At 41.1% G+C, this 16,963-nt stretch overlaps 1 protein-coding gene across 1 annotated transcript in view; it reads right to left on the bottom strand.

Moving 5' to 3' along the window:
* The window catches only part of LOC120877676 (probable maltase-glucoamylase 2), an 89,997-nt gene that overhangs the window by 49,784 nt on the left and 23,250 nt on the right, over window positions 1–16,963 (bottom strand). Inside the window, exons 11-19 of the mRNA XM_040260030.1 lie at window positions 16,791–16,889; window positions 15,153–15,266; window positions 14,497–14,581; window positions 10,581–10,698; window positions 5,996–6,167; window positions 5,129–5,245; window positions 1,227–1,384; window positions 997–1,081; window positions 30–86 (exon numbers count right to left, since the gene is read on the bottom strand). Of these exons, the coding sequence (XP_040115964.1) occupies window positions 30–86; window positions 997–1,081; window positions 1,227–1,384; window positions 5,129–5,245; window positions 5,996–6,167; window positions 10,581–10,698; window positions 14,497–14,581; window positions 15,153–15,266; window positions 16,791–16,889 (1,005 nt within the window). The remainder of the gene's footprint in view (window positions 1–29; window positions 87–996; window positions 1,082–1,226; window positions 1,385–5,128; window positions 5,246–5,995; window positions 6,168–10,580; window positions 10,699–14,496; window positions 14,582–15,152; window positions 15,267–16,790; window positions 16,890–16,963) is intronic.

Below are 16,963 nucleotides of genomic sequence, written 5' to 3'. Positions count from 1 at the left end.
CCTACCCCAAGCACCCAAGTCTCACTCACCGTTTCATAGTCGTACCAGATGGCGTCGGGTATGTATGCTCTTGCATAGTTCAAACCCTGGGGAAACATAACAGTGAGCAACACTGGCACAACCCTTTACAGTTTACACAACACCCTCACCCATGGTGGCATGTGCTCATCACAACACTCCTGAGAGAAAGTTGGGATCATACATCCCACAAGTAAAATACAGATCCTCAGAAAAACTGGGCAGATTAACCTAAACAGAGCTGTTCCTAGAAACGAAGATTGTTTTGCTTGGAGACTGCTGAGAAAAGCAAAGAAAGTGTATTTCCTGGGTCCCTTGTGTAATCTGATAGGAGGAGAATGAAGCAGCAAGGCGCTCCAGAGAGCTTTGCAGGAGGACTACTTGCGAGCTGGCAGGACCTACCATGAGATGCTGGGGCTAAAACGTCAGCTCCAAGGGCCTTTGACTTGAGTCCATGAGCCATCTCTCATGTTTAGAAACAGATCAGCATAATCCTGACTCCTCTCCTATTCTCCCTACTCACCCCTGCCCTTGATTCTACTTGGTCCTTCCTACAGGGACTCCAGAATAACACCCTCCCCTTGCCCAACACCCCTCTCTCCCCCCACACTCCTCTCCCCACCTCTTCTCTTCCCCTACCCTGACTTTAAGAAACACATCCCCTCTGGTGAACAGGAAGCACAGACAGATGATCAGCCTGAACTCTCAGGTATTCAAAGCCCCCATCAGTACCAAGGCCACATGCTTAAGGAAACAAGCTTTAAGGTAATTTTGCAAAATGGAGATTGTTTGGCTTGGCAAATTGAGAGTGAGATCAATAATTACTATTTTTCTAATTTCCAAATTTTCGTGCTCTCTCCCTCCTATTTGTAGTCAGATTTATCTTTAAACACAGACACTCGGGCCCCAGCTTATTCAGCTATAAATCCATGAGAACAAGTGGGAGAGTCCACCCCATTGTTCAGATTATAAACACACTTCATATAAAACAGGCGTGATGAGGAGTCCAGGCCCCCAGAGGAACTGCTCGTGCACCTCCCAGGTGGCTGGGTCCTGGTAGAACCTGGAAAACAGAGAAGGCAGGTAAACCCTGAAGACAAAATAGCCACACTTGGTAGGGCAACAGGGTCCTAACTAACCTTGCTGCTACTAGCAAGGTCAATGACGTTCTGATCTGAAAGGGAGTCTTTGCAGGTCAGGAAGCTTACTCGTGGACGAGGGGCCTTGCTACGGTCTCGCCCAGGGTATGAGCTCGGTAGAAAAGGGTGTAGAGATAGGGCAGCAGGGTATAGCGGATGTTCAGATAGTATCTGGAGGATTCCAATAGCATAGCGTTGTTTTCACTGAAGGCAGCAGGATCCTGGTCCTAGAAGGAAATGTAAGCAATTACTAAATATTTCCATCAAATCTCTGAAGCTCCCTTGGGATAAGAAGCTTTCTCAAGTGAAAGCAGTCATGTTTCCCAATTCAGAGGATGTCAAAGCATTTCTAGAATGGCAAGGATCTTGGTTCTCCTTCTTCATTTTATAGATGGAAAAATAGTATCAAAGATTACATGACTTCCCCAATGTCAAACTGTAAGCAAGTGGCAGAGTTTAAATTTGATACATCTGCCAATCTATGACGCATCTGCAGCCTCAGGGTAATTGAGAGGCCCTCAGAAGTGGCCATGGAGATAAAGGGGCTATAATGGGCCCTACTCCCCTAGAGCTATTGCTCCAATGTATGTTATTTATTAAGGTTTCTGATAATACTTCATTTGGCATATAATGCAATAAAGTTGTGAAAAGTGAAAGTGTAGTTGCTCAGTCATGTTTGACTCTTTGTGACCCCATGGACTATAGCCTGCCAGGCGGATCAGTCCATGGAATTTTCCAGGCAAGAATACTGGAGTGGATTGCCATTCTCTTTTCCAGAAGATCTTCCCAACCCAGGGATCGAACCCAGGTCCCCCACATTGCAGGTAGATTCTTTACCATCTGAGCCACTCCTACAAAAATACTACTTGAAACCAATGGCATTAAGCCACGCTGCCTACCACCATGATGCGCAATCCTTCTCTCCCTTTCCTTACAGTTTTAGAAATTTGCAAGTTTAAAATTTATGTCTGGTTTTGTCTGTAATGTTTTCACCATCAAAATATGTTTTATTTTCTCTATTCCAAAGACAATGACCTCTATTTGTTCTTCAATATACAATGTGCAAAAAAAAAAAAAAAAATCATGAGTACTGCCTTTAGTAGATATTGTTGTCTTTTAGTCACTAAGTCATGTCCAACTCTTCATGATCCCATGGACTGTAGCTTGCCAGGCTCCTGTCCATGGGATTTCTCAGGCAAGAGCAATGGAATAGGTTGCCATTTCCTTCTCCAGGGATCTTCCAGAGCTAGGGATCGAACCCATATCTCCTGCTGAGCAAGCAAGCTCATTGAGCCACCTGGGAAGCTCTTAGTAGATTTTATCCAAGAACAGAAAAAAAAAAACAAAAAACCCCTTTAGATGAAAAATCTAATTTGCTTCCCAGAAACAGAAATTTTCCATTAATGATGAGCAGTCATTATGTTCATCCTCACTATAATTGGAAAGATGTGAAAGATACGCATGCCATATTTAGATCAGTCATCTTGGATTCTATTTCTGGAAAAATTTTAGAGAAAATTGTTTAAATTTTTTCTTTTATCCCTAAGATGCCCATTTCACTCCTTCCACATAGAACTATTCCATGAGACCACCACTCAATGGCCCCAGTGTGCAACTCATGAAAATCCTGAGGCAAAACACCAAAGAAAACAACACTCCATAGCCTCCATCAGTTTGGTCTCCAACAGAGAAAGTCCAGAGCTGCCCCATCCATTATGGTGGCTACATGGTACATGGGGCTACTCCACACTTGTGATGTGGTTAGGAAGACTGAGGAATAGAACTTTTCATTTTATTTTATTCTAACCCATTTAAATATAATCCTAAAAATGGGATCAACATAAAACATTTTTTCCATTAAACATTATTATTTTGGTAGGATTACACTTAACTCCAACTACTGAAAAGTTAGCATCCTAATTGATATGCACTGTTAAGTGTAAAATGCACACAAAATTTGAAGACTTAATCAGTAAAGAAAAAAGAATATAAAATAGCTCATTAATATTATGTGTCAAATCCAGATTGAAATTATAATGTTAGGGATATATTGAATTATATAAAATATATTAAGAATAATTGACCCCATTTCTTCTCATTTAAAAAAAAAATTACACTTAAACTTAGATGTATGGCTCTCATTATTATTCTATTGAACAGCACTAGTTGAGAGGAAAGGAAAAAGGCCCTGGAACCCAAAAACCTATGTGCTCTGAGTGCACTTGTCTGTATTAAGTGCTTCCAGGCCATCTCTTCAGAAAGTGAGCCCACCCTACCTGCTCCCAGCCCCTTGTTTAGAAGTCCAGAAATAGTTTTTCTCTCTATAGATCACCAGTAGCTAGGAAAGGCCAGGGATAAAATACTTGGCTGTGAGTCTTTCCCAGGTTAGAGAAACATGTCATTGGATAAAATCTAGAACTAAAACTAAAATGACCATCAATAAGTTACTCTAATTAGTCTATTAAGAGCTAAACCACTCAAATGAAACATTTAATTGCGGATGAGGTCATTAGAAGAAAGAGCATCCCACCTTACTCAACCCTAGCATCACCAAAGACATCTCCTTAAGGGGATCTTGGAGTAAATGTCCATCGACAGAGGAGTGGGTAAAGATGTGGTGCATATACACAGTAGAATATTACTCAGCCATAAAATAGAGCAAAATGAAATAATGCCATTTGGAGCAACATGGATGGACGCAGGGGTTGTCACAGGGAGTGAAGTGCATCAGAAAGAGAAAGAAAAATATATGATAGTGCTTATATGCAGATTCTAAGCAGAGAATGTATTTACAAAACAGAAATAGAGTCACAGATGTAGAAAACAAACTTATGATTATGAGAGGGGAAGGGGTGGGGGAAGGGATAAGCTGGAAGATTGGAGCTGACATATACACATCACTGTATATAAAATAGACAATTAGTAAGGACCTCTTATATAGCACAGGGAACTCTACTCAATACTCTGTAATGACCTATGTGGGAAAAGAATCTAGAAAGAGTGGATATATGAATATGTATAATAGATCCGCTTTGCTGCGCACCTGAAACTAATACCACATTGTAAATCAAATGTACTCCACCTTAAAAAAAAAAAAATGGAATGTAGGGGGAAAGGAGACACAGTACTAGGTGAAATGTCAATTTTACAGTCATTCCGGAAAAGTCTAGCAACATATAATAAAATTTAATATACTTTAAAAAGGGGGCCTTCAAACCTACAACTATACTTGCCCATCAAAAATAGGACCTTATATAGAAGAGGCTAAAAGTATGATGAGTCATGAGAAGCAGTGGGGGTGGTTTCATGAACCATTCGTAGAAAGACAGAGTGTGTAACAAGGTGAAGACAAAGTTCAAGTCCCTGGCCTGTCCCTCCCTAAATCCTTCCTCCCCAGTCTCCCTTATTTTGGAGAAGTTTCCCTTGTATTAACTGAAGAAAGAACCAGTGGACTCTGTCTCAACTTATATAAGGTAGTAACAGAAGCAATGGGGCTTCCCGGGTGGCTCAGCGGTAAGGAATCTGCAGGCCAATGTAGGAGACGTGGGTGTGATCCCTGGGTCTGGAAAATCCCCTGGAGAAGGAAATGGCAACTCACTCCAGCATTCTTGCCTGGGAAATCCCATGGACAGAGGAGCCTGGAGGGCTACAGCCTATGGCGTTGCAAGAGAGTCAGACAAGACTTAGAGACAAAACAACAACAAGCAACAGAAGCAATAGCAGCACCATGGACACTTTCAAATGCTTCTCACTTTACTGGTGAGTTTCCAGCAATGGAACCATTTAGTCACATACATTCTATTCCCCACGTACCCTCATCCCCACACCCTGTTTTTGCAGCCTCTCGCCCGAGGTTTATTTATTCTGCCTCTGCAAGTAGGGCCACCCTGTAGGATTTTCTTCAATCTCTCTTTGAGTATAAGTAGATCATAAAATTCAAGAAGTCTCCATCATTTCTCTTGGAACCTTACCCTGAACCCAGGCCCGTTGTGATTCCTCGACAGTGGATAAAATGCTCCCAGCTGCATCCACCGTCTGCAGAGCTCCTCTGTGACATTCTCTGTATAACCACAGATGTTGGCACCTACCTGGAGAATTAGCACACACACAAGCGCATGGTCAGTGAGAGAGGAGAGGGCTTTGACTGGGTACCTACATGATAAGGAAAAATAGCATCTCTTATTTCCATCCTTCCATGCATAAGGAAGTCCCATTAAGAAACAAGCATGCATGGCAAATCTACTGACAAGAAGAAAACTGCCTTATTAAGGGCTCTTCCTCAACATCCAGCTTTCACTTTCAAGGTTTGGCATTTCCAGATGCTCTGCTGATGGGATTTTCTGTGACATTAATATGTGTCATGCTTACCATTCTACCTTCAGAAGACAGCTCACAAGGCACATAAAAATTGATTTTCCCAGGCTTCCCTGGGGGTCTAGTGGTTAAGAATCTGCCTGCCAATGCAGGGGACATGGGTTTGCTTCCGGGTCCAGGAAGACCCCACATGCCGTGGAGCAATTAAGCCTGTGCGCCACAACTATTGAGCCTGAAAGCCACAATTACTGAAGCCTGCGGGCCTAGAGTCTGTACTCTGCAACAAGAAACCGCTGCGATGAGAAGCCCAAGCACCGCAACTGGAGAGTAGCCTCTACTCACGGCAACTAGAGAAAGCCCATACACAGCAATGAAGAGGCAGCACAGCCAAACAAAATTTATTTTCCCAATACATGCCACAGTGAAATACATGCTCCTTGGTTTTCAGACACCCTCAAAGTCTGGTGATGAAAACAATGTCAAAGGACAAATGGTGAAAGCTCCTTTTTCAGAATGGAACTCACCATGGGGATGCCGAACAGGTTGAACTCCAGGATACCAGGGATGGACCATCGGAGATCGTCCCATCTGGCTGCATTGTCCCCCAACCAATGAGCAGCAAATTTGCCAGATCCCGCAAAAGTAGAACGTGATAAGATGAAGTTTCTCTTCTTGGGGAAGATATTCTCCATGGCCCTTAAAAGGAATAGTTAAGTGAGCTGGAATGACTAGGACTCACCTACCCCCAGGGCAGTAATGGGCTTTCCAATCAAACTCAGAAAAAACACTGAAGTGTCGGGAATGAGGAAAGCAAACTAGTTTGGCAAGTTTAAGAGCTTCTTTCTCTCTTCTGGATAAAGTTTCAGATCTCACATGACAGTACAAACCTCTACAGATCACCCCCCCACCAAGGAATTTCTCTAAGCTCCTATCCTCTTGATTATGTTTTTTCTATCTTGTTGGAACTCATTGTGCTCTGCCTTTGGGGTCAAAACTACCCTGGAACCATGTTTTGGGTTCTTGGCCCTATCTTCTCCCTCTAGACAAGGTTTCTTCAATGTTCCTTGCTCCCATGCCTTGCTGCCCATCAGTAATCCTGTTCAGCACAACACCAGCTCAGGCTGCAACCCTGTACCCACTGCTGGCCCAAGAAGAGAGTGTGTACAGCTCCAAGCACCTGGTTCCTCTGAAGCGTCACAACTTATCATTAGCAATGTCTAATATGAGAAATTTGTAATCTATACAAAATAATAACTGAAATGAGAATAACAAATGAACTGACAAGTGAAATGTCAAGGATGATATATGGCACTCTTTATAAAAGTTAAAAACAACTAAAATATAAAATATTTTCCTTGTATTACACATAAAATATTATATATCAAATAAAGCTATATAGAAAAGAGAGCAAAGGAATTAAAAACAGAATTCAGAAAGATAATTGCATATAGTTAATACTATTAATAACATTATTAACTATATATTATACCACCCTGAATCCTGAAGCTATTATATTTGAATTCTGTTTTTAATTCCTTTGCTGTCTTTTCTATATAGTTTCATTTGATATGTAATATTTTATTACATGTTTTATATGTAATGCAAGGAAAATATTTATATTTTCTGCTAGATGTAGGCTATTTTCTTAGCTTCTATTCTGTATACTTTCTTACGTAGGCACTTTACTAAAAGGCCTCTGCCATCTTTCTTCTTTCACACTAAATGGTTCACCCCTTCCTTTAGACTCCAAAAGTGAACGATAATACAGCTGCAAGACAGTAACACAATTGCTGCTAGCTCTTTGCGGGCCAGTTCTCTTATCTTTCCTTTCAACACATGGTCTGAGAAAATGTTATCATCAGGCATCAGGTAATTCCTCATAGACACCAACACAACCACCAATGCTTCCTTACTTCACATTCCTAGTCAAGGCTGTGGTTTTTCCAGTAGTCATGTATGGATGTGAGATTTGGACTGTGAAGAAGGCTGAGCACTGAAGAATTGATGCTTTTGAACTGTGGTGTTGGAGAAGACTCTTAAGAGTCCCTTGGACTGCAAGGAGACCCAACCAGTTCATTCTGAAGGAGATCAGCCCTGGGATTTCTTTGGAAGGAATGATGCTAAAGCTGAAACTCCAGTACTTTGGCCACCTCATGCAAAGAGTTGACTCATTGAAAAAGACTCTGATGCTGGGAGGGATTGGGGGCAGGAGGAGAAGGGGACGACAGAGGATGAGATGGCTGGATGGCATCACTGACTCGATGGACGTGAATCTGAGTGAACTCCGGGAGTTGGTGATGGACAGGGAGGCCTGGCGTGCTGTGATTCATGGGGTTGCAAAGAGTCGGACATGATTGAGCGACTGAAATGAACTGAACTGAACTGAAGGATTTTATGGAGAGTTTCTACATGCAGAATGACTTATAATGACAAAAGGAGGAAAATTCTGAATTAGGAGGCTGATTCATGAAAACGACGTGCTCCATTCTAACAATTCAACGATCAAAAGATGGGAGTAGGTTGGAGGAGAGGACACACTCTTCACTTCTCGTCCTTGTCTCTCTTTTGATCTAGATTGGCAGACACTTTGCACTTATTGCTGTTGGTCAGAGGGATTATTGCCTTCTGCAGTCATCAGTCATGAAAGAAACACATTCAGCTTTATAGAGTGAAACTCAAACAGGGATGATATTATCTGCAGTTACAGTTTACTTAAAGCTGGGCCGTTAACGTAACACAGAGGAGATAACTGTTTTTTTCCAGCTCAGAGATAAAAGCTTGCTGAGAGATCTTTTCACTTCTCTTTCCCACCATGCAGGTCTGACCTATTTATGGTCAGGGTCTGATCTCTGAGAGAATCTGGTCTTCTGCTTTCAGGCTAGATGGAAGTGAATTTCCTCCTTCGGGTATATCAGTAACCACTTTCCCCAGACTGGACTGCTAGCTAAGATGGAGCCAAATACTCATTAGATCTAAGACTTCGTGTGAAAGTCAAAGTGTTAGTTGCTTAGTTGTGTCCAACTCTTTGCAACCCCATGGATTGTAGCCCATCAGGCTCCTCTGTCCATGGAATTCTCCAGGCAAGAATACTGGAGTGGGTAGCCATTCCCTTTTCCACCGGATCTTCCCAATTCAGGGATTGAACTCGGGTCTCCTGCACTGTAGGTGAATTCTTTACCTTCTGAGCCACCAGGGAAGACACAAGACTTAAGTTCTCCTGATGCCCAGATCCCATTTGTTTTTCAGCCATCTCTGCCCCCCATCTGAAGGCTAAGTTATGGTTATTTCCACAGTTCTCTGGAAATTTAGGTCATTCTGCCTGACCTAGGGAAGTTAGAAGGGTGCTTACTCCTTACTCAGTCATAGTTACCTTTTAACTCTCAGCCAGAGCTAGTAGAATGTTTTAATCAACCCCATCATGATGTTAAAGCACTTTGTCACATGGAGGCACTAACAATAATGCAACTTAAAGTCTCTTTCCTTCCTACTACCCTTCCTTACTCTTCCTTTTTGCCCTGGCTATTTGTGCCCTCTCCCTCTTACCTTCCATCCTTAGATTGGCACATCTAAGTGCACAGATAAAATGGGAAGGTCCTATAGGAAACATGGGCTTCCCTGGTGGCTAGGACAGTAAATAAAGAATCTGTCTGAAATGCCGAAGACTCGGGTTCAATCCCTGGGTCCAGAAGATCTCCTGGAGGAGGAAATGGCAACCCCCTCCAGTATTCTTGCCTGGAGAATCCTTTGGACAGAGGAGCTTGGTGGGCTGCAGTCCATGGGGTCGCAAAGAGTCAGACACGACTGAGTGACTAACACTACTGCTGCTATAGAAAACATTGATCCAAGTCTCTCATTTCAAAGAGGGAAACTGAGTCTTATTCATCTAGTTTATTTCTCATGAAAGGTGGAGAAAGAGAAAAAGAAGCCAGAAAAACAAGACAGAAAATCAGAAATGTGTGTCCTTCTTGAAGCTTGTCTTTCATTGAAATAAACACTTTTTCATTTACTAGACAAGGATCTACTCTGATCTGGATGATTCAGCATTAATAAAAAGTCATGATGGCAAAATGGTGCTGGAAGACAAAGTCAACACAGACTCTGCCTCTAGAATTAGGTCCCTCAGGGGCCCATCCTGACCTTCTCTTCCTCAGGCCAAGCATTTATTCATTCAACAAGTGTGTTTTTAGTTTGTACACTAGGGATACATGGGCACCTTTAATCTTAAAAACTGACAGTCCAGCAAGAAAAAAAAATATATATATATATATAAAAATAATAAGATTTTGGCACATTAAGCATATTGTAAACCTATGGTTTTTCTAGTAGTCATGTTCAGATGTAACAGCTGGACCGTAAAGAAGGCTGAGCACTGAAGAATTGATACTTTTGAACTGTGGTGCTGGAGAAGACTCTTGAGAGTCCCTTGGAGTCAATCCTAAAGGAAATCAACCCTGAATATTCACTGAAAGGACTGATGGTGACACTGAAGCTCCAATACTTTGGCCACTGGTATGAAGAGCCAACTCACTGGAGAAGACCCTGACACTGGGAAAAATTGAGAGCAGGAAGAGAAGGGGATGACAGAGGATGAGATGGTTGGATGGCATCACTGACTCAATGGACATGAGTCTGAGCAAACTCTGGGAGATGATGAAGAATAGGGAAGCCTGGTGTGCTGTAGTTCATGGGGTCACAAAAAGTCAGAAATGACTGAGCAACTGAACAATAAAAACAACAAGTGCAGATTTAACTGGGTAGCCTGTATTTTTATTGGCTGGATCAAGCAACCCTAGTGTGGTGATCTTAGTACATTCAGTAATAGGACCGAAGCAAGTACTAATGTTCAACTGCGACCTCTAAATACCTTGTATGTTATTGCCTTTGAGTATCTTCAAAATAATGAAGTTCCTGAAATAATGAAGCCAATCAAAAATAATCCTGCATAAAAACCTGGGATTATGAGGAAAACCTCTTAAGTATCCTGTAAGATCTGAGTTTCCATATGCCTATAACCACAAAAATATTTAAAATATACAGTGATGAAAGACAAGAGAAAACCTTCACCTCCCACCTCCCCAAATCTGAAATTAGGAGGAAACCCATGCTTACGTGTCCGTGGCTCTTGCCATGGTGTAGCCATACAAGCTGTGGACATCATAGTGAAAGCCCCCATGAAACTCTGTGTCCATGCAGAGGGTTCTTGCAAAAAGCAAGTGGTCCAGAACTCCTGTAGGAAAACACCCATCTGTGAGGCATATCCCTGTCTACCAACTGTAACAAAAGAACTACCCAATCACTTGTTTCCTGGTTACTGACCTTCCCTTACAGTATCCACCTGAGAAAATCCTTTCCAGATTTTAAATATCCTAAATGGTACTTCCTACCTAGGGCCTGGGCTTCCTAGGTGACTTGGTGCTAAAGAACCTGCCTGCCAATGCCAGAGACACCAGAGATGTGGGTTCAATCCCTGGCTCAGGAAGATCCCGTGGAGTAGGAAATGGCAACCCACTCCAGTATTCTTGCCTAGAGAATCCCATGGACAGAGGAGCCTGGTAGGCTATATAGTCCACGGGGTCGCAGAGTCAGACACAGCTGAGCACACACGCACCTGGGGCCTACTCTGAGCTAGATCGTTAAAATTAATTTGCATTTCTATGAGCTCACAAAGAACACTACTTAGGCACGTGAGAAAACGTGTTCAGAGCAATGGTTCATCTGAGTTTAAATATAAACAAAGCACTTGCATTTATCAACATGTATTTTGTCAAGAAGAATAGAGAACAGGTATGAGGGCAGAGGGCAGTGCTTATTCCTTGGAAGGAAAGTTATGACCAACCTAGATAATAGCATACTCAAAAGCAGAGACGTTACTTTGCCAACAAAGGCCCATCTAGTCAAGGCTATGGTTTTTCCAGTGGTCATGTATGGATGTGAGAGTTGGACTGTGAAGAAAGCTGAGTGCCGAAGAATTGATGCTTTTGAACTGTGTTGTTGGAGAAGACTCTTGAGAGTCCCTTGGACTGCAAGGAGATCCAACCAGTCCATTCTGAAGGAGATCAGCCCTGGGATTTCTTTGGAAGGACTGATGCTAAAGCTGAAACTCCAGTACTTTGGCCACCTCATGTGAAGAGTTGACTCATTGGAAAAGACTCTGATGCTGGGAGGGATTGGGGGCAGGAGGAGAATGGGACAACAGAGGATGAGATGGCTGGATGGCATCACTGACTCGATGGACATGAGTTTGAGTGAACTCCGGGAGTTGGTGATGGACAGGAAGGCCTTGGTGTGCTGCAGTTCATCGGGTCTCAAAGAGTCGGACACGACTGAGCGACTGAACTGAACGGACTGATGAGGGCAGTGAACATTTTCCCTTTTATATTATAGACATTCACACCCCAGTTAGATTTTCTTTTAAAAGTGACGTAAGATATTGGAGTGGTTTCATGAATAAGAATTCAGATCTTGCCTCTAGAAACCACTACTGTTTCTGTATTTTCCCTTTCTCATGCCTAAGATGCTCAGTATTTTCTGCCTTATCTGCAATTGTCTTTTTTTTCATTTTCTTTATTAGCTTTTATTGAATATAGTTGATTTATGATGTTGTATTCATTTCTGGTATACAGCAAAGTGACTCAGATGTATATATGTATGTGTGTGTGTGTGCATATATATATGTGTGTGTGTCTGTGTGTGTATGTATATATATATATTTATTCCTTTCCGTTATGGTTTATTACAAGATATTGAATCTAATTCCCTGTGCTGTTCAGTAGGACTTTGTTGGCTACCTACTTTATACATAGTAATTTGTATCTGCTAATCCCAAACTCCTAATTTATGCACCTGCTTCTTTTCCCTTCTCCTTGAAGACTGATGACTGGGGACCTGCCTTCATGAAGCCTTGTCTGCACATAGGACCTCAGTATGAGGCACAGTTTCAGAAAGTTTTTTTCAGAAATAAAGAAAATTCTGTTTCTGGCACAGTTCAGATCGTAGAATGAGATTCACGATGACTTCAATTATAAGAAATGACACTAAAATTTTCCCAGGGTCAACATTAATTTATCTAAATCTTTATCACGCTAATGTATACTGTCCAGTCCTGAAAATCCAAGAAGCAAACCAGCTACAAGACAAAGCAACTGGTTACACACATAGGGAGACTAAGGACCAGCAGGTAGAAATGGGGTGCTCAACAGAAGCAGGTAGAAGGCAATAGGACTGCCATTTTCTGTACAGGAAAACACTTGGTTTTGGCCAAGAACAAAACTAAGAGATTAAAAGGGAAACATGATAAGCTGATTCAGAGTGGAAAGAAAGATTGAGGGAACATAGATTGAGCAGAGTAGGATGAAGATGAGACTAGGGAGAAGTGAGACTTCCCAGGTGGTCCAGTGGTTAAGAATCTGCCTGCCAATGCAGAGGATGCAGGTTCGATCCCTGGTCTGGGGAGACCTCACTTAGTGCGGCAACCAAGCCTGTACGCCACAACTACTGCACCCACACCCGACAACTGCTGAAGCCCGCCTGCCTGGAGCCCCTGCCCTGCAACAAGAGAAGCATCACAATGAGAAAGCCGTGAAAGGCGCTCAACAGTAGACCCCACTCACCGCACCTAGAGAAAGCCTGAGAGCAGCAATGCAGGCCCAGCATGGCTAAAAAAATTTTAATTAAGAAAAAAGAATAAGTGAGAGAAGCAAACAATAGATTTTACAAAAAGTTAGATGGTTGAAAGTCAAGACTCTGCCTGAAAACTTCTCCACTCCTGCAGTGACCAAAAGGGACTAAAGAAAGGGCTAAACCTTGGTCCAGGGGTGCACACAAAGTGGACAAATCAGAATAAAGTGGCAGAAATTGGCCAGTGGCTCAGCAAGCCTGTGTTCTTCTCCTGGGAGAATATTTTACACTTTCACTTGACATTAAGCTGAGACTATGTTATTGGAGTCTGGCCAAAGGAATGTGAACATATTAAATACACCCCACTTCCAGGCGTGTCCATAAGAGTCCCTCTACCCTCTCTTTCACCCAGTAAGTTGGAAGCAAAGGACCCTGGGATGGGAGAACAGACTGTGGAAGTAACTAGATCCCGGAATCATTGCTGGATGAGAGTCACACGTCCCACAAGAGAGTATTATGTGAATAAGCTTGTGTTTATCCACTGAGATGTTCACTTGTTTCCAGATTCCAGCATAGTCTATCGTACACTGTTTCTCCCTCTTCCTCTCTCTTTTTCACACACTTACACTCTTTCAAAATCAGGGATTGGAAAATTCATTAGAAAAAGACCTTAAAAATAGGGAGGACCTAAAAGGAATCATACTTTAAACTGTTGCTAATGAGTTTTTTTTTTTTTTTTTGAAAAGGCCTTCCTGTTAGCTCAATGGTAAAGAATATGTCTGCCAATGTAGGAGACGAGGATTCAGTCCCTAGTCCAAGAAGATCCCACGTGCAATGGGGCCACTAAGCCTAGTGTGCTACAACGACTGAGCCTGAAGTCATAGACCTGTGTTCTGCAAGAAGGGTAACCACAGCTATTGAAAAGCCCATGCACCACAACTAGAGAGTAGCCGCTGCTCTCCACAAGTAGGGAAAACCCGCATGCAGCAATGAAGACCCAGCACGGCCCAAAATAAAGAAACAATTTTTTAAAAAAGAAAAAAGCTAACAAAAGATTTACTTTAATGGCAGGTAGTCTGTACCTTAATGTATTCTGATATTCCCTGATTATAAAGTTTAACATTGAACCACGTGTATGAAGGGTTTGGAGACAGTGAACAGGGTAGAAGTATACAGGAGATATGGCTTCCACCATGTGCTTGCCCTTGGATCATGGCAACGAAAAGGTAATCAGAGACCGAACAAGGAAGCAAGATCTCCAGCAGAAGAGTGGTCAGGGTGGTCAGGGTGTTTGGACGGGCAGTCCCTTGAACTGGGAAGTAGATTGCTCCTGGCCACACCAAGCACTATCGCAGTTGTTTTAAACACGTCTCATCCCTCCATCTCTAGGAAACACGTTGAAACTTACGAGGTTTGAAAGGAGGAAAGTTGAAGTTGTTTACTTCACAGTCTTGATCAGAACTTTGTAGAAAGCTAGATACTTCATCCATTTCCTACAAAGACACAAAATACACAACATGGAAAGGGTTACTGATGCACAGTTAGCTGTTGAGTAATGCTTACTGAATTAGAAGCCCCCAATTTCCTGTCCGCTTCTTTAAATATGGACTAAAAGTAGGTGATGCCTGATTTTACTAAACAGTTAATTTTTTAAATTTCAAAGAACTATCCCCACCTAAAGAATAAAAGATGCTCATGAAATAATTCTCTAATAATTAATTTTAAATTTTAATGAATCAGTGTGACAATAATAATTATATTAGTAACTTCTCATAAAACAGTATTTTTTAAGTTAAAATACAGTTAATGGAGGTAAAAGCTGAAGCCATGAGAAAACAAAGGACTTTCTCAAAAAGAAATAACCAGTTAGTTGCAGATCCAGAGTTAAACTTCCCAGAGTTTTGAGGAGTCTAACTTATTGCATATAAATTCAGCATTAAGTAAAAGGATTTTAAATACCACTAGGTCAAGCAAACTATTTTATTACAGATCAGAGTCAAAGTTTATCTCACAATTTGGAATATTTGTTCCCAAAATAAGTTTGATCCTGAAATAACAACTTACAATCCACACTCCATCAAACTCCAGGGTTTTATAAAATTCACTGAACTGCTCTTTCCACCACTCAGTACAATCTGGATTAGTAAAATCAGGAAAAACTGTCCAACCAGGATATGCCTAGAGAAGAAAGAAGGCTGTGGCAATTAGTCTGTTCAATGGTTCACTTTGGATTTATTTCTGGCTACCATTTCTTCTACAAGAAGCCCCATGCATCTTATCACTTAAGAATCAAATTTTGTGACTCTCTTCCTAAAATTTAATAGTAAAATAGGAGCAAAGAGCCAAGGAAGGAAAAAAGAAAAGGAAAAAGAAGTTATTAAATAGCTAAGAAGCCATCAAATGTCTTTTTCCTATTAAAAAAAAAGGTAAAATTTCATTATGTCAGGCCAATTCAGAGAAAAACTGTTTAAAATACTGTAAATCTAACTAGATAATATTTTAGAAGAGAATGATTAAATTTCTCTACTGTGTTATTAATTAAAGGTAATCTAAAATCTACTTTGAATAATGATATTTCTAAATAATACATTGGTTTCAACATATAAGCAATCTTTTTTAAGTGGTTAAATGAATTTCATGCTTCTTACTCAGGCCCAGTTATTTCTCACCCTATCTTCCCTTCCTATCTATTCCTATCAAAGTGCAGCTTTTAACATTTTCTACAAGTAGCACAAAGACACAGCCATAGCCAAATTATAGTAAATTATGAATTTATGGGATATAAGCTTTTGTGCATACTTTCTTGCTCCTTTCCCCAGCAAATGTATAGATTGTCGTTTAGGGACAATTTTATGCTCAAGTAATATGATGTAGACAATTTACATATATTTATAATGCAGACGCTTCTTAAAACTTAAGATAAGAGCTTGAAGTCCTTCCTTTAAGTGGACTGAACTCCTGGTCCTTCGTTTTAGGTGATGACAGCAGATCATAATTGGAGATAATCTGGGACCTCAGGGGACAGGCATGTGGCAAAGAAGTCTCTTGCAGCAACATTGCACCCAGAGCAGGGCCAGCAAACTTTATTCTAACTGAATGCCTTTATAATGAACCCCAACCACCCCCACTATGACTACCTCTGCCAACATCCTAGATCAAATGATTCGTGTTATTTGTTGGTCAGTGGAAGTCACATTACAACAAAGAGTAGCCCCGACTCACTGCAGCTAAAGTCCGTGCAAAGCTACGAAGCCTCACCACAGCCAGAAAATAGACTAAACAGACAAATCTTAGAGAATATTTCTTCTCAATCATCTGCAGTATTGGAGAGTTAGGAGATAGCTTTTTAATTAGGCTAGCTCTGTTTTTCCCACCACAATAAAAAAATCATAATATATGAAGTGATAGAAATACTGATTATTACTACAACAGCAGTCACATTGCACTATATAAATGGATCAAATCAACTTGTTACATACTTTAAACTTATACAATATTATTTATATATATATATTTCAACTAAAAAAATCCTTCAGAATTTTAATCATTCTATTATTCCTTCTACTGATCTAAAAGTAATAATAAAAAACCCCACTAAAACAGTAATGATACTGTAACTTGCTTTCTACCTACTCATCTTCATACCAAAAGTACAAACTTCCCAAAATGATCGTAATTAGTCCAATTTTCTTAAGAAATTACCTGCCCAACAACAAAGCCTTTGTTCCCCAAGATCCACACTCTCTTTCTGCTTCCATTCACATAAGGCTGGTAGTCAGAGTTATTTAAGATGCCAGGATTCTAATAAGTGAATATAATAATAAATACTGTTTAGTAACTTTTTCCACTTTGAAAGGAAAAATTAGGCAACAGAA

The sequence above is a fragment of the Oryx dammah genome, unplaced genomic scaffold, assembly GCF_014754425.2.
Source record: "Oryx dammah isolate SB20612 unplaced genomic scaffold, SCBI_Odam_1.1 HiC_scaffold_18, whole genome shotgun sequence".
NCBI lineage: Eukaryota > Metazoa > Chordata > Mammalia > Artiodactyla > Bovidae > Oryx > Oryx dammah.
This window is presented reverse-complemented; position numbering and strand designations above follow the sequence as displayed.